At 37.8% G+C, this 21,513-nt stretch overlaps 1 protein-coding gene across 1 annotated transcript in view; it reads left to right on the top strand.

The window, feature by feature from the left end:
- Cntn3 (contactin 3) overlaps nucleotides 1-21,513 on the top strand; it is a 394,581-nt gene that overhangs the window by 257,171 nt on the left and 115,897 nt on the right. Inside the window, exons 7-10 of the mRNA XM_055628433.1 lie at nucleotides 11,674-11,877; nucleotides 12,871-12,973; nucleotides 15,078-15,262; nucleotides 18,885-19,021. Coding sequence (XP_055484408.1) covers nucleotides 11,674-11,877; nucleotides 12,871-12,973; nucleotides 15,078-15,262; nucleotides 18,885-19,021 — 629 coding nt within the window. The remainder of the gene's footprint in view (nucleotides 1-11,673; nucleotides 11,878-12,870; nucleotides 12,974-15,077; nucleotides 15,263-18,884; nucleotides 19,022-21,513) is intronic.

Here is a 21,513-nt window from a genome sequence, read left to right on the forward strand (position 1 = left end):
CCAAGTGATCTGATGCTGTCTTCTGGCCTCCTTACTTACAGGCACATACACTCCCCAAATACAAGCTCTTGCTCTCTCTCTCTCTCTTTCTCTCTATTTCTCTCTCTCTTTCTCTCTCTCTTTCTGTGTGTGTTCCTTCCACCTTCCCTCCCTCTAATAGATAGATAGATAGATAGATAGATAGATAGATAGATAGATAGATAGATAGATAAATAGATGATAGATAGTATTTTAATTATACAGTCTTGGGTGTTATAAACAGCCACCATTTGGGGAGGGTCTTAAGGGAAGAGTATGGGCATAAAAAGACTTTTTTTCTAATTTTTACCTTAAATATTCCTTATTTAGGCTATGCAACTACACTTTAAAAAAAAATCTAAAAAGGTGAATGCATGAGAACACAAAATGATTTGTTACCAAAGTACGAGTGGTAAAAGGGGGAGACATTAATCAGTGGATATAAAGATTCAGATTGAAGCAGGAATAATCTTTTTGATGTCTATTGCATAGTTAATTATTATATTTTATATTTTAAAATTGACAAGTGAGTACACATTTAAAGGGTGACCATATAATAATAATAAGTGTGTGATGTAATGGATATTGGATTGATCCAATACATATGACAAATTATATGCAAGTATTAAAGCATTACACTGTATACCATTTAAGATCTACAATTGTTATTTATCAACTAAAATACAAAAAAAAAGTCAAAGACTCTGTAAGAGTATAATACTAAGAAACTAAGAATTTTAAGTGAAATTCAAAATGAGTAGTTATGTTGTGGTTCTTCATGCACTTCTAACCTCGGCAGAGCTTTCTTTTAGTTGAATTATTAATTTCATAGGGAAAGCTATTGCATGTTTGTTTTTGGCTTTGAAAGCCTTGTCTTCAGGGTAATGGAGTGATAGATGTTTCATTTCATATGTCTGCTTTTCTAGAATAAAAGTGGTTTGGGAAGATAGTGAATCTGAGTCTGTTTATTACTTAGCATGACAAGAGATAACTTGAGATATTCTGTTTTTCTGTTTTTTTTCTCTCTCTCTCTCTCATTTTTCTTAAAGTTTGCAAACTAATGTGTAAATCTGAGTTTGAGCATGCAGCCCTTGTGAATGCCAACGTGTCCTTTGGGACCGTAGAAACTGGTATCTATTGAGATGACCACCTGACTGAAATTATTGTTCATTATTGGATATCCTGAGGATTTTTTTTGCCCTTACATTCAAGCGTAACATTTCATCAAATATTTTTAATTGGGGGTTTTATAGCATATTCATTATATGATCTATAATGGAGCCATCTCTTTTTTAGCTTATCCCTTCATTCAGAAAAGTCAGGTCAACAGCAAGAGGGTGGGGGAAGGGAGTAGGGGGGAGAAAAGGGAAAATGCATTTATGAATCTATCCGGCTTGCTACGGAGTTAAATATTATCACTGCTGCAAAGTCCCTTATCGGTCTGAGGGCATGGTTCAGTGCTTAGAGAACTCTCCATGGAATCACAAGGTTTGGAGTTCAGATGCACAGTAGGTACACCAGGAGTGCATGGCGGGCCTTTCGGGAGCTCTGAAGGGAGAGCCAAGAGATCTGTCTCCAAAGCAAAATGGCTATAGAGAGCGGTAGACTCTTGAGTTTGAGAGAGAGTGCTTTGATGAATAAAGTGGAAGGCAACTTAGCCACACACCCCTCCCCAAGACACAGGGAAAGAAAGAATAACCAAGAGCCTTATGATACAATGGAGTGACTTCATCTTTTTCTAATGATCTCATTGCTGCTTTCTACTGAAATTTGACATTTTATTTGTTTAAAAAGCCCAGGCACATAGAAGAGAGCAATCAGGTTCCCATGGCATTCTTTAAAGGGGGAGTTTAACTTTAATAAATGAAAATTCAGACCTAATGAAAAATGGGCTGAATTTTCGGTGATGCTGTTCCTTGATTCTTTGGCCTTTAATTATTTCAGCTATTTTATTGCACCTTTTCATGACTCTAGGGCTCTATTGTATTCTTTGCAGTCACTCAAAGCCCCTCCCTGGAACTGGCGTCTTACAATTGATGTGAGAATTATAAGCCAAAAGCACCACCTTCAGACTCATTAAAGGGAAGGCTTCCTGTAGTTAGTTTGCTCTGAAAAAAAAAATCATTTTGCAAGGGCAGTGTAAATTTTGCATATCATTTTAATAACAAGGTAGGTCAATCAAAATATAATTGGCTCCAATTAGCACTCCTGTGAGCTGTAAGGTTCCTTACAGCTCCTAGGCTGCACTTAAAAGGAAAATGCTATTTACTGACACTGAACTATTAAGAAAAGAATTGTCTGCTAGTTACTGTGAGTCATGAGGAACGTGGGATTCCAAAAACAGAGCACATTGGCATATTTAAGGAGCATAGTACCAACATGCACATGGTGTCAGCCATTGCCATGTGAAAATTTTTCCTATGACAAAGCACTTCTAGCTGTACAGGAAGGCTTTGTTTATGAAATGTCTAATCTCTTGCATTAGTTTGGAACTGATCTTAAAATTGCTCTGTAACATTTTTCAGGGTCTCTGAAGTGATGTATAATAAAAACGGAGAAACAGAAAATGCAAAGCATTCTCTTTTATACTGTCATGCTTGACTGATTTATGAAACACCTCTCTAGAAAGGACTGAATGAGAGGGAAGACCTTCCATGACAGAGGGTAACACAGCTGGGCTGGGATCACCAAAGAGATAAAGGAAAAGTCCCGGCCGGCTGAGGTCAAACACTAATCCCCTGCTTCCTGAATGTCTCTTAGGATGTAACCCGCCACAGCACACTCCTGTTTTCATTGTTTCCTTGTCATGATAGTACCTAACATGGTGAGCCAAAAGAAATCCTCCCTCCTTTGAGTTGATTTAGCCAAATATTTATTCCACAGTGATAAGAAAGGAGAATATAGATGTTTTAGCAGTTGCTGTTCTATGGTCCTTTATCCCAGTCCTGATATCATACCTGGTAGTCCCTTCCATGTAAACTGGTTATTAAGATCCTTGAAGATTGTAGCTAAATCCTGAATAACTTGTCGGTTATGCATAAATCTCACTAGTTCTTTTTAACTCCCATCTGCATGGAAATATAAACTGATTTATTTAGCAATGACATGTTTTAGGCAGCCATGTGGAAGGGAGGATTACAATGGTTTTGCTTCTTCTCCTTGGGTACCAAAAGCCACTGTTGGACAGATGATTGCCACTGAAACTGGCTCTAAGTTTCATCCACTTGACTTCAGATCTCCTTGGATCGAAGAAGGAATGATAAAGTCAATGAGATAATCAAATGTAAACAACCTGACAGGGTGATTGGAAGGCTGTAGTCTATTAAAAATAGCATGAACAAAAGAATGCATATCACACACACACAAAAAAAAAAAAAAATACACAGTGATCTTTACAGGTTCCCTGAACATAGGGAGGCAGGAACTTCATGACCCGATCAGCAGTCCCAGAGAAGAAATGGGGCAGCTGAAAGAGGAAGAGGAGGAGAAGGAAGACCAGGAGAAAGAGAAGGAGGGGGACAAGAACAAGAAGAGGGAGGAGGAGAAGAAGGAGAAAGAGGAAAATATTTGTAAATGTTGAAGATGAGTGAAAGTAATGGACTTTATGAAGTGAGAGAATGGTAACCTCGGAAAAACACTACAGTGCCCCACAGAACACTTCAGAGAGGTGTTCTCAGAGCTTAGCAGGAAACATCATTCCAAAGCAGTATTGGCAGTGAAAATGGCACATGCATGCTACTAATCTAGTGCTATTCTAGTAAGTAAAACTATGCAGAGACAGGATATGTGGAAGATGGAGTGTTTAGAAAAACAAAATAAGCTTTGTGAAACCTCATGTGGTGGTTAGGACAACATGGTCACCTAACAAAGACAAAAATGAGCACCCATGAAACAGGGCCGTCAAGCACTTTCAAACTCACAAATTGATCTTTAGGAAACACCTGAAACAGAACTCAGCCCATTAGTTCTTAAAGGGATAGGTAAATTTGTTTTACTTTCCATCACAGTGGACAAAAAGGAGGTCATAACAATACTGTGTATGTGTGCATTTGTGTATGTGTGTCCGTTCACCTGCATGTCTCTGTGTATACACATGTATGCTTGTTTGAACGCATTTATGTCTCTCTGTGTGCACACATATATGTCTGTGTGTGTATGTGTGTACACATGTATGTCTGTGTGTACACATGTCTCTGTGTGTGAGATAGAGAGAGAGAGAGAGAGAGAGAGTATGCTCCAAATTATTCAGTTTCCAAGCAACCATGCACAAGATTGTAACTGTCAGCCTGAGGCTAGCCTGACAGCATTATAATTTCAGACCTTAACACAGTCCTGCTTAGAAACCTTACAAGTCACGCTTGCTAGTGGTCAAAGTCAGAATTGATTCAGTAGATATTCATAATCTACCCAGAGCAACCTGCTGTATACGATCTTCTTCAACAGTTTACAAAACAGCTCTTTCAAGGACAGCCCCCCAAAATGTTAGGAGCGCCTCCAATGCCCTGTGCTCACTCCTAACATGTAAGCATTCTTTCCGGCTTTTTTATTTTTCATTTTTCACCTTGTTTTAGATTGTGGGGTGTGCACTGTGTTCCAGACTGTCAGCCAAGTAGCATCACCTGTGAGCCGCAGAGCAGAATTCTCTTTCCACTTGTGTGAATCACTGATAAAGTCTTGAATGACACCAAGTGAGTCTCCCTGCACTTTTAAATACGTCTCATCTTAAAAATAGGTCAAATTTCCCCAGTTGGCACCACAGAAAATGGCCTGAGTTCCTTTTACAATTTTGCCTAACTGCAGTTTTGTTTGACAGAATTTCTTCTACAAAATGCCTGGGCTCAGGATTAAATCTCCTTCATAATAGAATTTCATAATGGAACTAGAAACAAACCCTCAAATGTCAGTGGTATGTGCATTAATATTTCTCCAGGTAAACACCAGAGTGGCATATTTCATGTTAAATTGACTAGTCGTACACTTCAGTGACCTGGGAAGGAATGTAGCTGACAAAGTGACATCATCCATCATGTACTACTTTTCAAGAAGCAGAATTTCAGAGCTTTATTCTTTTTATTTATGGCTTTTATTGTTAGACACTCTTAGTTCCCTGATTTAAAAAAAAATGCTATTACTAATACCCTTATAGCATTGCTAATAGAAAGCTTAGTGGCCAAGTTGTTTAACTTTAGTGTGTTTAGAATTTCTACAGGGGGTTCTGAAAGGTTCTGTAAAGCCTAACTTGTTGGAGTCTGAAACTATCATCTATATTATAGCTTATTTATCAGTGTACATAAAAGGATGCTTAATTAATACATATTTGTCTATGGAGTATATTGCAAATAAAGATTTTTATAAGTAAGCTAAAGTAGATGTTACTTTATTTTATTCAGAATGTGATAAGTCACATAATTCTCAAATGTTTTAAATACTATCTATGGCCTGTAAATTTCACCATCCTCATGCAGCTGCAAATGAAGACTTGATGCCGATCTTCATCTAAGAAAAAGGGGTCATAAACAATATGGCTGGTACAGATTCTTACTTACTTCCTGTGGCACTGTGACCCATACTACATATAGATATGGATTCTTTCTGTAAATTTTTAAAAGTTTGGATGTTTGTGAAAAGTAATCACTAGCCGACTTTGAGAACTGTAGTTGCTTTTCTTTTTGTCATATTCTGTGCCTTTCCTCCTATATATCGACCTTTCTGATTGCATTCTTTGAAATGTGATTTGCCCCTTTGGCTCTCGAACTCCAGTTTCGTATAATCTCTCTTCATTTTTTACTATTTCAGGAATTTTATTTAAAATACTAAGCATTATGTGATAGTTACTTTTAATTGCTAACTTGACATGGTGTAGAATCACCATGTGATTCTAGGAAGAGAGCCTCATTAAGAAGCTTTTTAGATATGTTGGCCCATGAACACATATGTGGGAATTGTTTTGGCTGCTTCAAACAACCAAGGTGGGGTGCTCAGGCCATTGTGGCAGCATCACCCCCTTGGTTGGGGTCCTGGACTTTATAAGTGTAGAGAGGAGCCAGTACTGGAGAACATTCATGCCTTCTCTCTCCTCTTGACTGTGGCTAGGACTGGCTGCTACTTGAAGTTCCTGACTTAACTTCCACAGTGATGTACTGTAAACTGGAATGGTGTGCTCAAATAAATCCTTTTTCTCCTACACTGCTTTTTGTCAAAGTAGTTTATGATAGCTACAGAAGTAAATTCAGGAAATGTTGTAAATATTTATTTGTTGTTGCCTATTATCATTTATGTTGATTTCCTACTATAGCTGTTACTAATGCAAAATATAGTGATTAAAACCAGCATGTATTTATTGTAGAACATGAAAGCCCAAGAGAAATTCCCTGAGATTGACAGCAAGGTTCTGGAAGCTGCCTAAGCTGAAATCTTTCCCGGAACCTTGGCCAAGCCTTCACTGCCCTTGCTTTTGGCAACTGCCAGTAGCTGCGTATGTTCCTTGGCTGTTGGCCTCCAGCAAGGAATCATTTCACTCAGACTTCTGCTCATTAGTCAGCCCTCTTTCTCTGACCTTCCTGTGTGTCTCTCCTTAGAAGGATCCCGGTGATTGATTACATTAGCCACATTTAGGCTTGCTGTGATGTCCTGAACAGCATGTCTTTAGCATAGTTCCGTGTCCCAGCGCATAGCTACCCCCAAGCTGCAGTGACAAGTTTTTGTATACTTAGCAATGCAGATATCTGGAAGTCCAGAATCAAATTATCAGCTTTGTTGGCTAGCTATCAAGATATGGGCAGGGATTTTTTTTCTGCTATTCTTCTGGAGCCGTGGGGAGCTCCCATCACTTGCCCTTTTGCCTTTACAGGCAGTTTGCATTTATAGCCTTTTCCAGGACATGGTATCCTAAAATATCTGTCTCTGGTTTTCACTCCTGCTTTGATAGGCAGAATTTCTTCTGTTCAATTGTAATCCTTCTGCCCCTGGCTCGTTATCATCCTTACAATGACTCTTGACCCACTCAGATAATCCAGGAAGATCTTTCCATCTCAGTGTACTATGCTCCTTACATCTGCAGAGTCCTTTTTCTGTGTCTATTGATATATTTCTAGGTTTGAAGATCTGGGTATGAAGTACTGGCTTCAGTTATTCGGCACACTACGCTATTACTCATCCCAACTCTTGAGCTTTGCTTTAGATATTTGAAAACCTCACCAAGAACATACTTCTTCATCCTCTACTAGCATCTCAAAGTCTATTTTAAGTATTTCCTCTTCTAGCTACAAGGGGCCCCTCTCTGTGTTTCTATTTATTCTTCTTGTTTCACTTTGATGGTGGTCAGTAATCATTATTCTCTGGATTTCTGAGTATTTTCTTGAGGAGTCCTATTTTATTATTCAATATCGTGTGTGTATGTGTGTATAACTAATTTTAAATTATGTAAGCTTTACTGCTAGGCTAGTTAGAGAAAGGAAGTGTCTATAAAACTTTAAAATCACCTTTTATACTGTAAAATATATATGATGCATTGTTTAGAGGAGAACATATGTAAATTAATGCTGGGTGACTCTTTAAGGTTGTGGTTTGTCTCCGTCATTTATAGGCTGTCAGCAGAGGTGTCTGCAGTAAACTTCTGTGTCTGCCTGATGACACTGACTCCTACAGGGAGAGTGTGATAGCAGCTTCTTGGGGTTGCTGTCCAGGTTAGGAGGAGTTTGCTCCTTCTGTTTACTAATTTACTTCACAGAGACGAGCATTCCTTTAAAAGTGAGCCAGTTTCCTCTTCCACTGGTGTCCGTGTCAGAGGCAGAGACCCTTTCACTGTTTCACATTGAGGTACTGAAGGGCTTTTCAGGTTTATAGGACAACTGCCAGCATATTTGAAAAACCTGAAAGTGAGGTGAGGGGATTATCTTGATGGAAATTTAAGAGAAGAGTAATTATCCCTGGGAAAAGAATTCTGTGATCCTGAATAGACCCTCCCTCCGGATCACAGGGAAAGGACAGTTTTAAATACAAAGAAGTCTGTTGTTCCCTGTCAGTAACCAAGTCGTTCAGGTTTCTAGGAAGTAAACACTGAAATAAGATTAAAGGATCAGACTTGAAAAAGCATACTGGGAAGGACCAGTAAAAGCATAAGGGAGAGGGATTAGAGGCAGGAAGAGGAACAGACTGAGAATTGGTTCATATATCTGTGGAAAAAGAGAAGAGTCAAACTGCAACAAAGATCTGACAGTATTTTGGTCATTCCTCTGTAGAGAGTTCTAGCCAGATTTGTGCATTGATATCCCTACCTGGAGGAGGAATGAGCAGCATTAACACTCTCGGTGAATTCAGTGGTCCACTTGATTGTGGCCAGAGTACCTATGCATGAAGAAGTGACATTTATTTACCATCTCTGTAGCAGGGGAGACTCCCATGTCTACCAGAGTACCCCAGAGGTATACACAGCCATGTTTGACTTCCTTTCTTTAGCTTTCATAACTAAGACATTACTATGACAGACGCAGAAATCATCACTTCTCTCTAATATATTAAAATAATGTGTTGTTTTAAGTTCTAGTATTTTTATGATGAAAAGAAAAACAGTAAGTGGAGTTATGTAATACATACTATTTTACTGTGAATATTTTAAGTTAAAATTACACTTGCAGTGTTTATTCCAAGACATTACATATACATATTATTGATACAGCCTTGTGTTAAAACTATTTGCTTATGTTAGGCTTGCACATGTTAGGTTTTCTGACTCTTACACTGAATTGTTTATTCAAATTGTTCCTATTTTGTGATAAACTGCTTTAAAAAATGGAGTTTATGTCCCCTCTATTTGCATACTAGAGGTGGATGGTATAGCCATGGCAGTCACCACCTGAACTGCTTCTAACTCACTGATCTCAGACCCAATTCCTATACTGGAAACAAAGTTTTAATTTGTCTGAACAATAAAGAGATGACCACTCTATTAATTCTATGTCTTGAGCACCAGCAGGAAGACCCTAAATAGCTTTTGCTGCTGCTGCTGCTCTACTTTCACCCACTGCAGAACAAGCTTATCCTGACTTTAAAAATTATTTTTCTCTGATATTTTTGTGGTGTTACGGGAGCAATAGGCAGCATGGTGTAGGCAAGGGACTAACACAAATGAACATTGGGATATTTTTTATAAAATTCGCCAAACAACTTTTGAATTTCCTATATCATCAGTGGCTTAATTAGACCTTCCTAAAATATTCATCACTCTCTGAAAAAGGAAATCGGTGTTTATGAACCTACACTTTGCAGTGTGTTTTCTCATTGTTGAGGTAGAGTGTAGTCATCAGCATGGCTCGTTACCACCCCGTGTTGCAGATATTCCCGCTTCTGCTGGTCTTTCATATGCCTGTGCTATCCCTGGAGGGCTTTCAGCTGTGTGTGTTTGAGTGTTCTCTTGACATTTATGTACATTTTTCAGTAACGAAAGAATGTCATATTTCCCTCCCCCACAACGCATGGCATCACTCTTCCAAGTTTCATACATCGTTTCACAATGATTGGTATCAAGTAATTGTCCATTCTCTCCAAAAAAAATAAAAGATATTTTAAGTTTGTAATTGTGTTTGAAATCTACTTTACCTGTACCTCATTAAACTTATATGGATAGCATATGTTTTCAAAAAACTTTTCATAACCTTTACTGGAATTATCCAGTGCAGTAAGGTTAGTGTACTTGCAAAAGAAAACAGAGCCTAGGAAGAAGAAAGAAACCAGCAATCCAAACACAGAACCTATGCCCTAGTAACACTTAGCTCTCAGTAACTTAAGAATCTACAATACAGCAAGCTAATGCTATTTAGATATCATTCTTGCAGAGGAGAATATAGTTCTTTAGGAGACTACTGTCTGCATTGGCCAGCGGTTGGTGAAGACCCTCGTAGTAGAGTTTTGCACATAGTTTATAGAACTCTTATTTGACTCAACAAGTGTTTATTTAGGACCTGTTAAATGCACTCACTCTTTTAGTTGCCAAGTAGAAATAGAAGCAATTGGATTGAAACTGAAATCAAAGTTGAGAATGTGACTCATGTAGAGCACTTAGAAGTATGTGCCAGCTTCTGGCTTTGATTCCCAGCACCACAGATAAAACTGAAAATATTGCATCATTTTGTTATATCTAGGGACAATCTGGGAAATAATCATTACATCTTAGATGATACATGCTTACATTAGAACAAATTCAGAGTTTGCTGTAAGGGTTTAAATGATGATTTAGCAATTAAAAAAAATATGCTGCTCTTGCATTGGGCCTGGAGTCCTGTCCCTATCACCCATGTCAAACAGCTCACAACTATCTTTAACTCCAGCTCCAGGAGATCTGATGTCCTCTTTTGGACTCTGAAGTTGCCTGCATTCAGACATGAACACACACACACACACACACACACACACACACACACTGAAAAATCAAATTAACTCTTAGGATTCACTGTGTACATGAGCTGCAAGGAAGGATAAGGAAGCAGAAGAAATACTTCTCCATGGAGATGGTGACTCCTCCTGATGTTACATTATGAGCCACTTGACATTATCTCAGCTGTATGAAGTTTGGTTCTCAAAGAGCAAGAAACCAAAGAAAGAACCAATGACACAGCTTTATTCTCCTTTATAAGAAATTCCGTTGTGACCGTATTTTCTTACTGACTACATCCATCTCTAGATGGGCATAACTTAGTTACTGTAAATAATACTTCAGAAAATATTGATGTATAACAATGTCTCCGTGATGTTTACTTGGTGTCTAACAGGAAAATACCCAAGAGTAGTATTTTTAGATCTGATGGTAGAACTTTTGTTAGGTTTTTGCAGTTTCTCTACACTGATTTCCGTGGTGACTGAACGAAGTTATAGTCCTATGAGCAGTGAGTAAAGGTCTCATGTTTGTAGACCCTTGATTTCACATGGAAACATAAAGCCATTGTGTGTATATGGCGTGAAAGTAGAAGTGAAACTCATTAGGAAAAGTGACCTAGTGGGAAGGGGAGAGGAGCTAAAGGGAAAGGTAGTGTATGTGAGAACATGGTCAAAGTATAGTATTTACTTGCATAAAATGTCTTTTTGAAATAGTATATATAATGGATATATAGCTATTTAGTATAAACAAAAGAAAAGAACAAAGGAAAGAAGGAAGGAAGAATAAGCAAGACAAAAGCCTTTGTAGGTCTAGGAATGACATATTCAAAGACCCAGAAGCCAGAGAAACCAAGAATTTGGCAGTTTGTCACAGGGACTTCTGCTGAGATTGAGGCACTATATGTTACTCATTAACACTATGTGTTACACTAAGGAGCTGTGGTGACTTTGATGCCTGGAATTGCTATTGAGTGATTGGTAACTGAACAGTGTAGAGTTAAAGAGACACAAACTAAAAGGGAGCCAGAGTAAAACCAGCAAGGCTTATAAAAGCATAACCTAGAAAAGGGACAAGGAAGAAAACAAGGGTGCCGCATGTACTCGAATGCCCATCAACAGTGTTCTCTATCCTAAAAATAAAGCGAATGCAGAATCATCTCGCTAAGTGCTCTTCTGAATGACTTGCAAGAAAAGCATCACTTGATGTAAAGGTAATTTTGTGCACTTCTGATTATGGAACATTTTGCTAAGTAATGAAATGCATTTCTTCTTAACTTTTGTTAGAACTATCATATGCTTGGGTCTTCAATGAGTATCCATCATTTGTTGAAGAAGACAGTCGAAGATTTGTCTCTCAAGAGACAGGGCACCTCTACATAGCTAAGGTGGAGCCATCTGATGTGGGAAATTACACATGTGTGGTGACGAGCACTGTGACAAATGCCAGAGTACTGGGTTCTGCGACCCCTTTGGTGCTACGCTCTGATGGTACGAGACCTTCTCAATAGAATGCCCTGAAGTCACTTGTTTTTATTTATATTTATTTTTGTCAGCTTGAAGTTGTTTAAAATTTGTGAACATTTTATTATAAGCTAAAATCTCTCACTAAACTAAAATTGTAAAAGAAAAGTTCTGTGGCATCACCTTCCTGATCGTTCCTGAAGAGTGAGATACAGGAGAAAGCCAACTGAGGGGCTCTGGCTGTAGCTGACTTAGTAGAACTCTTGCCTAACTTGTACACAGCCCTGGGTTTGATCCTCAGGACTGCATAAATGGGTGTGGTGTTATAAGCCTTTGAGATTTGAGGGCAATCACAGGTTCAGATGTTCAAGGTCATTGTGGGCTACACAGTGTGTTTGAGCCCAAGATGGACTACATGCAACTTTGGAGAGGAAAACGAGAGGGTGCCAATTTATAACTCTCAGTAGTATATCTATTAAAACTAAATCACATCTCAGACAGCATATTACTTGAACACAAATTTGGAAGCACTTTCCAATCAGATATAATGGAATCAGAATGTCCCCACGAATTAAATCACTATGTTTTGTCAATAGGGAACCATTTAATATGTTTAACATTGGCATGTATGTGACCAGTTTACCATTTAGCAAATCCCCCACTATCATCTTTGTAGCTTAAAAAAAATTTCAGGGATTATTAATACATTGTGGCTGTCACCTTAAATAGAAATATTCACATTGAGTATAGAATTACAGTTATTTTTTATTAAAATGTTTTGCATATTGAAGTTTTTTTTTTTTTTTTTTACTTCGTGAATCCAGAGTTCTTAAATGTTATTCAGGGCACATGTTTGGTCAGGGTTAGTGCAAGTGAGTTATGCAACCACTGAAAGTTGCAGTAGAGGCAAAAGGGAGCCAAATCAGGTCTTGTTCACAGTGATGTCGTAGGAGATACATAATTCAGAATGACATAGAAAAGAAACATTGACGCTGCCCATTTTGTATTGTGAATTCACAGGTGTCATGGGTGAATATGAACCCAAAATAGAAGTCCAGTTTCCAGAAACTCTTCCAGCAGCCAAAGGTTCAACTGTGAAGTTAGAATGCTTCGCCCTTGGAAAGTAAGTTCTTTTAAGTACGTAAATGTTTCTTGATTTTTTAGACTATAACTAAACTTGCTTGTGCATGTGTTTAAAACACACACACATATATACATATACATGTATGCTTTATAGGCTAGGATTTACATAGAAAGGAGAATATGCCTTCTTTTGTTTTTCTCAGCTTGAATCAATTCACATAGTATTATACTTTCAAAATCTAACTATATTCCTACAAATTTTATTTTTCTGCATACAACTGAATAAAATTCTGAGTATGCACCACATTTTTTTGAGACAGGGTTTCTCAAAAATCTTGGACAGCCTTGGTTGTCCTAGAACTTGCTTTGTAGATCAGACTGGCCTCAAAGTCACAGAGAGCTGCCTGCCTCTGCCTCCCTGATTGCTGGGATTACAGGCGTGCATGCGCCACTGTGCCTGGCTGTGCACCACATTTTCATCACACTTGTTGCATTTCTTTAATATCCGAAACAGAGTATCAGAGAACATGAATAAGCAAGTATCTCTGAGACAGAGATACTTTTTCTTTCTTTCTTTCTTTCTTTCTTTCTTTCTTTCTTTCTTTCTTTCTTTCTTTCTTTCTTTCTTCTTTCTTTCTTTCTTTTTCAAAACCTCCGTACTAATTTCCATATTGGCTATACCTCCGCCAGCCATGAATAAAGGTCTCTCTTTCTCTACATCTTCCCCTGTATCTCTTGTCTGGTTTTCCTGTGATAGCCATTCTGGCTGGGATAAGTTGGTATCTCATAGTAGTTTTACTTTGCACTTCTATGATAATCAACTAGGAAGTTTGATCATTTTAAAAAATATTATCAGCATTTGTATTTCTTCCTTTGATTTCATTACCCATTTGTTCATTAGTAGTTTCATTTCATTGCTGTTTAATCTTGGTAATTCTTTGCAAATTTGTAATATTACCCCTTTTTATTGTTATATCTTGTTGGATTGTCTTGCATTCTGTAGACTGCTTAGTCTCTTTTGCTGTACAGGAAGCTTTTAATTTCATGCAGTCCCATTTACTGATCCTTTGGGCCGGTTCCCATACCTTTAGAGTTCTGAAAGTCTTGGCTATACTTGTATCTAGAAGTACATCTCCAATGTTTTCCTCTAGAAGTTTTAGCACTTTAGACTTTAAATTAAGTGTTTGTTGTGCTTTGAGTTGTTGTTGATACTGAATAACAGATTTGAATCAAACCTTATTCTACTGCAGGTGGATATCTAGTTTTGTCAGCACCATTTCTTGAACAAGCTGTTTTCTTTCTATATGTTTTGACCAATTTGCTGAAAATTATGTGGCCACAGCTTTGTTGGTTATATCGGAGTTCTTTAGTCTCTTCCATTTGTCTGCCTATCTGTTTTGTAAGTCTTACTTTGTAACTTGTTAGTATAATTTGGGGACAGACTAGTGGTACCACCAATTTATTCATATTCTCCTTCGGATTGCTTTGACTAAAACTGGTCTTTTGTAGATCCTTAAGAATTTTTGAATTACATTTTCTGGTTTTTTGATGGATGGCACTGGAGTATTTTTATAGGAATTGCGCTGAATCTGTAGATTAAGTTTGGAGCACAGTCATTTCCATGGTACTCATTGTTTCAGTTCAGGAGCATGAGAGGTCTGTCAGTCATTTAGTGTCTTTCCATCACCTTCTTGGCTAGGCTTACTTTTAGTTACTTTGTGTTATGAAGCTATTATTATTTGTTCTCTGAAAGTTCACTATTAGTATATATGAAAACTACTGATTTTCATGTATTGATTTTAAACCTTCCACCTTTACTAAAAATGATTATATAGGGCCTGTTAAGTATACAACTATGTCATCTGCAAATAGAGATAATTTGAATTCCTTTCCCATTTTTTATCTCTGCAATGTCTTTATCATGTTTTATTTTTCTAGCTAAGACTGATCTGCACAATACACTAAGTATAGTGAGACCTTGCATCAAAACAAGAATTAAGTCTTTGCATCTTCCTTAAATAACTTGCAGCTGAAAGGCTTCTGCAATGAGAGTAATATCATTTCTTCTCTTACCCAAAGCTTGCTTTCATTGAGTCTACTAGGTTTCCAAAGAACAGGAAACAACTTGAAATTTTTCTTATCAGCCCTGTTCCTCAGATTAATTGGAGAAGAAGTGATGGGATGCCCTTTCCCAACAAAATTAAATTGAGGAAGTTCAATGGTGTGCTTGAAATCCCAAACTTCCAACAGGAAGATACAGGCTCCTATGAGTGCATTGCTGAAAATTCACGAGGAAGAAATGTGGCAAGAGGCCGGCTCACTTACTATGGTAAGTGGGGAAAGTTGCCCTTGTAGCTATTGTTCTCTCGTAGCAGTTTTAGGGGGTGGGGGTAGTTATAGCAGAAAATCAGGATTTAATTTCTCATTTCAATGTTTTAGTCTCATTTTGTTAAGCAAGGGCAAACATCAGAGAGGAAAGAAATTAAAAAGAAAAGCAACTTCGCAGCCAACTTGAAGACACACTCTTTTTAGATTTTAAAAGTGATTCATATGATAATGAAATCTTTCACATATTTTTTTTATAAGCATGACCTTTCACACACTTAATCATCGAGACAGCTCTTTCTCCCTGCTTTCCCTTCTAGGAGAGCTGATTTTTTTGTGCTTATTTGAAAGGCATAATAAAGCTGCTTATTAAGAATAGTTGCAATTTTTGCATTAGGAAAAAACAAATAAACTGAGGATGTTGTTTTGGATGGAGATACTCAGCCCTGCCCAAAAATGTAAATAATGTGTCTGTAGTCTATTTGCTGCCTTGACTTTGCAATCACATTTGTCTGATATACTGCTCAATTAGGGAAGGAAAGAATCATATGTTTGTTTGTTTTTCTTTTTAAGAAGATATTTTTTTGAGAAAATTAAATATTCTCTTTTCTTTTCAAATTTCTTTTGTTTAAAACATGCCATTAGGTTTTAATGAAAACATGTTTTGGAAAGTACTAATATGTTATTGTACAAAATACATCTGTAAGATGCACAAAAATGGAAGCTATTGAATACATTTGCAGTTTAATTATTAGAAACATTGTAAACCTAGTACCAATTCACCAATTTTATGAAAGGCAAATTGCATTATAGCCTGTTTATTTTAGTCGCTGGTAATTGAAAGAGTTCTTCATGGCAATGTGTACAGGGTACGTAAATGTTTCGGGAAAGGAAACTGTTCACTAAGACAACTGTTAAGACTATAGAAACTGTTATGGATTCTCCCTCAATACTGTAAAGTTGCCAAGTATGCTACCTCTGACAAGACCAATACTGCTTAGGTTACCCGGTCTTGGGAAAATGAAAGATGTTTTAATAGGGGGAGTCATGTTTTGTAACTTCACACCTTGTCTCATAATTATTTTAATATAAAACAAACAAACAAATGAACAACAACAACAAAAAAAAAACCTCCTCTATGTCTGTAGCTGTGAGTTGGTGATGTGATATGGAAATGGTGCTGATGGTGGTAGTAGTGGTAAGATAATTACTTTACCCATGGTTGAGCAGCTCTGAGTCCCACACACAATGAAAAACGCTCATTCCATAGCTTTTCTTAGCTTCCTCTTTCTGCTCACCTATTTCTTTATCAGAGCACACTCAGAAGTGGCCACTCAGAGAAAACACAGAAAATTCTGACTTGTTATATCAGTGGGTCTCAACCTTCCCAGTGCTGAAGCCCATTAATACAGTTCCTCATGTTGTGGTGACCCCCAAACCATAAAATTATTTTTGTTGCTACTTTAAAACTGTGATTTTGCTACGGTTATGGATCGCAATGTAAACATTTAGTATGAAGATAGTCTTATCTGACCACTGGAAAAAGATCATTCAACCCCCAAAAGATTATGATCCACAGGTTGACAACCGCTATTAAATGTTTCAGTGCTTTTAATTCTATGCCTCATAATCTCTTTCCAAATGATAGCCATATGCCCCCTAGGAAAACATATCCAAAGCTAAATTGACATTCAAGTACTTAACATTAGGCCATGGTTCAGATTTCTCCTTTTTTTAATTTTTTTTTTAAATTATGTTATTTTTCCTTGCTTGGATTTTCTTTGTTGTTGTTGTTTCCTCTTTCTACATATCAATTTCCACCACAATCACAAGGTGGCTGCCACCAATGAGCAGCACACCAGTTGCTCACATCCTTCTGTTCTACAACGCCTTTACTAACCCCCTGCTATCTCTCAGGCCCTTAGTAGCAAGGTAAAGTAGGATTAGATAGTGTAAGAGCCTCCTTTTAGAAGAGGGTATAGAATTGGTCCTCCATAGGTTTTATGGACAATGTGAGCTGACAGAAGGCAGGATAGCAGCATGAAATATTGGTGATATTTTAGTCATAAGTAAGAACGGAAATTAATTCACAAGAGGAAACCAATAGCATCTGCTATACTTGGTTTATTCTGTAGATAATATTTTATGTACCTAAGAATAAATTTTAAGTAAACACCATAGAGAGCTTAATGGAAGGTGCCCTACAAATATGTGAAGGCATCAATGAGCGTCATGTAGTCATCTGATTATATGATAGAAGATTTGAATCTCAGGTTATAGTCCGGGAAGGAAAGGCATGACTAATGTGACGGTTGTAATCTCAGTATTGGTTTGGAACACCAACTTATTGTTCCATTCTAAAAAGAATATGAGGATGGGCGGTCACCCATATAGAGTCCCACTGGATACTTGGGCCTTGCTCAATAGTGTCTGTCACATCCAGCTTCAGTCTCCTTCCAGGTGGATCTGATGATTGCTGAAATAAGAAAAGAAATTTTAATATAAAGTAGGAGGAGTCATTTGGGGCAAACTGTATTTCATACTGGAAAAACTATATATATAATAACAACAACAAAAGCTGAGTAGCCATAGTTTTCTTTCAATGACATTTACAAAAGATGGCAGGATGTGGGGAGAGAGCAATTTTAGGAGACAGAAAGGTAGGACAAATCTTCCTGGGGTTGCAATTAAACAGAAATAGATAAACTGCTGCTCCGTATGGAGAATGCAAATGCAGATCTTGTGGCACACATCACATGCATAATGCAATGTGAAACCACTAAGACATCTCACCTTCCAGGTTACGATCTGAAATGCAAGCTGGCAATTGGATAAATATACTATGTATCTTGAGTGGTTTCTCTCAAAAGTGGTATGCCAGCTTCATCTGAAAAAAAAAAAAAAAAAAAAAAAAAAGCTTCCCAGGTTCCTTGCACAACTAAGTGAAAATCATGATCTCCTCCATCCAAATGGTTAGCATACATAATCTGAAGTTGCTTCGATCACATCTTTTTCTGATAAAAAAAAAAAATTGCAGTTCACATTAAGACTATTTATTTCTCTTTTAGTGCTTTCATTTTAATGCACAAACAGTTGTGTGATGTATTCATTACTTTGTTATTTAAGTGAGAGGTATTCTAACTTGTAAGTAAATGTTTTTCTTAGCCATAGGTGCGTCTTTCCTATAGCTATTAATATTTTGTTCATCATTAAGACAAATAGCTGCTGTCATTCACTTTGAAGTTGTCATGCAATACGATCTTATGATTCAAAAATATGCATGGGGAAAGGAATTTTCTGTACTTGTATTAGGATCCATTGATAGACATCTGAAGAGTGCAATATAGCATTCAGGAGTTCAGAAACAGAAAGTACAAGGAAGTTGGCTCAAGATATAAAGCATTGCAGCATCATTGTTAGATCTTGAAATGTCTTATGTAACCATTCAGTGAGCTAAATGTAATTCTAGTCTAGCCTACGTTAATCTATGGATTGCAATCTGATAATCATTTTAAGCCATTTATTATTTACTTATTTTTTATTATCACTGTGTGATTTGATTTTTTTTTTGGTATTCCTATTATCTGTTTGTTTGTTTGTTTGTTTGTTTGTTTTCTTTATTGTAGCAAAACCTCACTGGGTTCAACTGATAAGAGATGTGGAAATAGCTGTGGAGGACAGTCTTTATTGGGAATGCCGGGCAAGTGGGAAGCCCAAGCCCTCCTACCGATGGCTCAAAAATGGAGACGCCTTAGTACTAGAGGTGAGGTGATGCACCTATCCCATCCGGCTCTTTCTGTACTTTTGAACATATGCTCCCGGTAGCCTCTAGACACCAGGGCCCAGCAGAAGCTCAGAAGGTAATGAGGTTGCCTTGAAACAGGGACCTGAGTCAAGTCCTCAGCAACCATGTTTAAAACAGTGTTGAATGTGAGAGTAAGTGCTTAGGATTCTGGCACTGGATAGGTAGAAACACATGGATATCTGGCAGTGAAAGACACTGTCTCACAGAGAAGGACAAAGCATGAACAACATCTGTGGAAAGAAACCCAAGGTTGTCCTTTGGCCTCTTTTAACATATGTGCATGGGCATCTACCCAAATCTACACACACATACACACACACACACACACACACCAGAGTATTTGCATTGAAGAAAGTTTTACTGTGTTCATAGCAGCTTTATTCATAATAGCCATAATCTGGAAACAACCTAGATGTCCCTCAACTGGACAAAGGATAAAGAAAATTTTGTGGTACATTTACACAATGGAATACTACTCAGTTGCTTAAAAAAGGAAACCGTGAAATCTGCTGGCAAATGGATAAAACTAGAAAAGATCATTCTGAGTGAGGTAACCCAGACCCAGAAAGATACACATGGTATATACCTGCTTCTAAGCAGATATTAGCCAAATATTATAGGATAACCACTCTACAATACTCAGATCTAAAGATGATTAATAACAAGGAGGACTCTGGGGAGGATGCTTAATTCTCAATCAGAAGAGCAAATAGAACAGACACCAGAAGCAGCTGAAGAGAGAGAACAGGATAAGAGCCTACCATAAATGTCTTCTGAAATACTCCAGCAGCAGGGGATAGAAGCAAATGCTGAGACTCACAGCCAAACATTGGGCAGAACATAGGGAGTCTTATGAAAGAAGGGGTGATAAAAGGACCCAGAGGAGACAGAAGCACCACAAGGAGACCAACAGAGCTAACAAATCTTGGCACAGGGGGCCTGCAGAGACTGATGCACCAACCAGGGACCATGCATGGAGAGGACTTAGATTGCCTCCCAGATGTAGTCCATAGACAGCTCAGTCTCCATGTGGGTTTCCCACTAAGGGGAGCAGGAGCAGCTATTTCTGACATGAACTCTGTTGACTGCTCTTTGATCACATATCCCTGGTAGAGTGGCCTTGCCAAGCCACAGAAGAGGATCCAAGCAGTCCTGATGAGAAGGTGATAGGCTGAGGTCAGATGGTAGGAAAGGAGGGATCCCCATTTCTGAGGACTAGAGGAAGGGGATGAGGAAAAGAGATTGGTAGGATAGAACAGGGAGGCGATGAAGGAGGAGGCTACAATAAGGATGTAAAGTGAATAAATTAAAAATAAATTTTAAAAAAGAAAATAAACACTTTAAAAAGAGGGAATTTCTGTGGTAGGCTCTAGTTCTCTTCCCTCTCTTTTATCTCTTCCAGGGTGTGTCCTGTTTTCCCTTCTGAATGAGAAATAAGCATCTTCCTTAGGGTCCTCCTTGTTGTTTAGCTTCTTTAGGTCTGTAGATTTTAGTATGTTTATCCTATATTATATGTCTAGTATCCACTTATAAGTGAGTATGTCTTTCTGCTTCTGGGTTACCTCTCTCAGGATGATCTTTCCTAGTTCCATCCATATGCTTGCAAATTTCATGATTTCCTTATTTTTAATATCTGAGTGGTATTCCATTGTGTAAATGTATCAAAATTTCTGTACCATTCTTTGGTTGAGGGACAGCTAGGTTGTTTCCAGATTCTGGCTATTACAAATAAACTTGTAATGAACATAGTTGAGCAAATATCCATATTGTATGGTTGAGCATCTTTTAGATATATCCCCAGGAGTGGTTCAGCTGGGTATTAAGGTAACACTGTTCCCAGTGCTGAAAAAGCACCAGATTGATTTCCAAAGTGGTTTTACAATTCTACATCACACCAGCAAGGCAGGAGGGTTCCCCTTCCTCCACATTCTTTCTAGCATGTGTTATCACTTGAGTTTTTTTTTTTTATCTTAGCTATTTGGATGGTTTTGAGATGGAATATAAAAAAAAAAACCATTTTGATTTGCATTTTTCTGATGTTGAGCATTTAAGTGTTACTCTGCCATTCAATATTCCTTTGTTGAGAATTCTTTGTTCAGCTCTATACCCCGTTTTTCATTTGAGTTGTTTGGTTTCTTAGTGTTTAATTTCTTGAGTTCTTTATATATTCTGGGTATTATCCCTCTCAGATGTAGAGTTGGTGAAGATCTTTTTCCAGTTGTAGGCTCTCTTTTCCTCTAAAAGACTCCATTTAGCAGAGATCAAAGAAGAAGCAGAGACTCACAGCCTAACTTTGGACAGACCATAAGGAGTTTTATGGAAGATTGGTAATATAAAAGACCCAGAGGCGGGAGAAACCCCACAAGAAGACCAACAAAGCCAAAAAGCAGGGTCCAGCGGGGACTGCAGAGACTGATGCATCAACCAAAGGCTATACATAGAGAGGAAAA

Source organism: Psammomys obesus, unplaced genomic scaffold (assembly GCF_907164565.1).
Source record: "Psammomys obesus unplaced genomic scaffold, mPsaObe1.curated_primary_1811, whole genome shotgun sequence".
In the NCBI taxonomy this organism is placed as follows: Eukaryota; Metazoa; Chordata; class Mammalia; order Rodentia; family Muridae; genus Psammomys; species Psammomys obesus.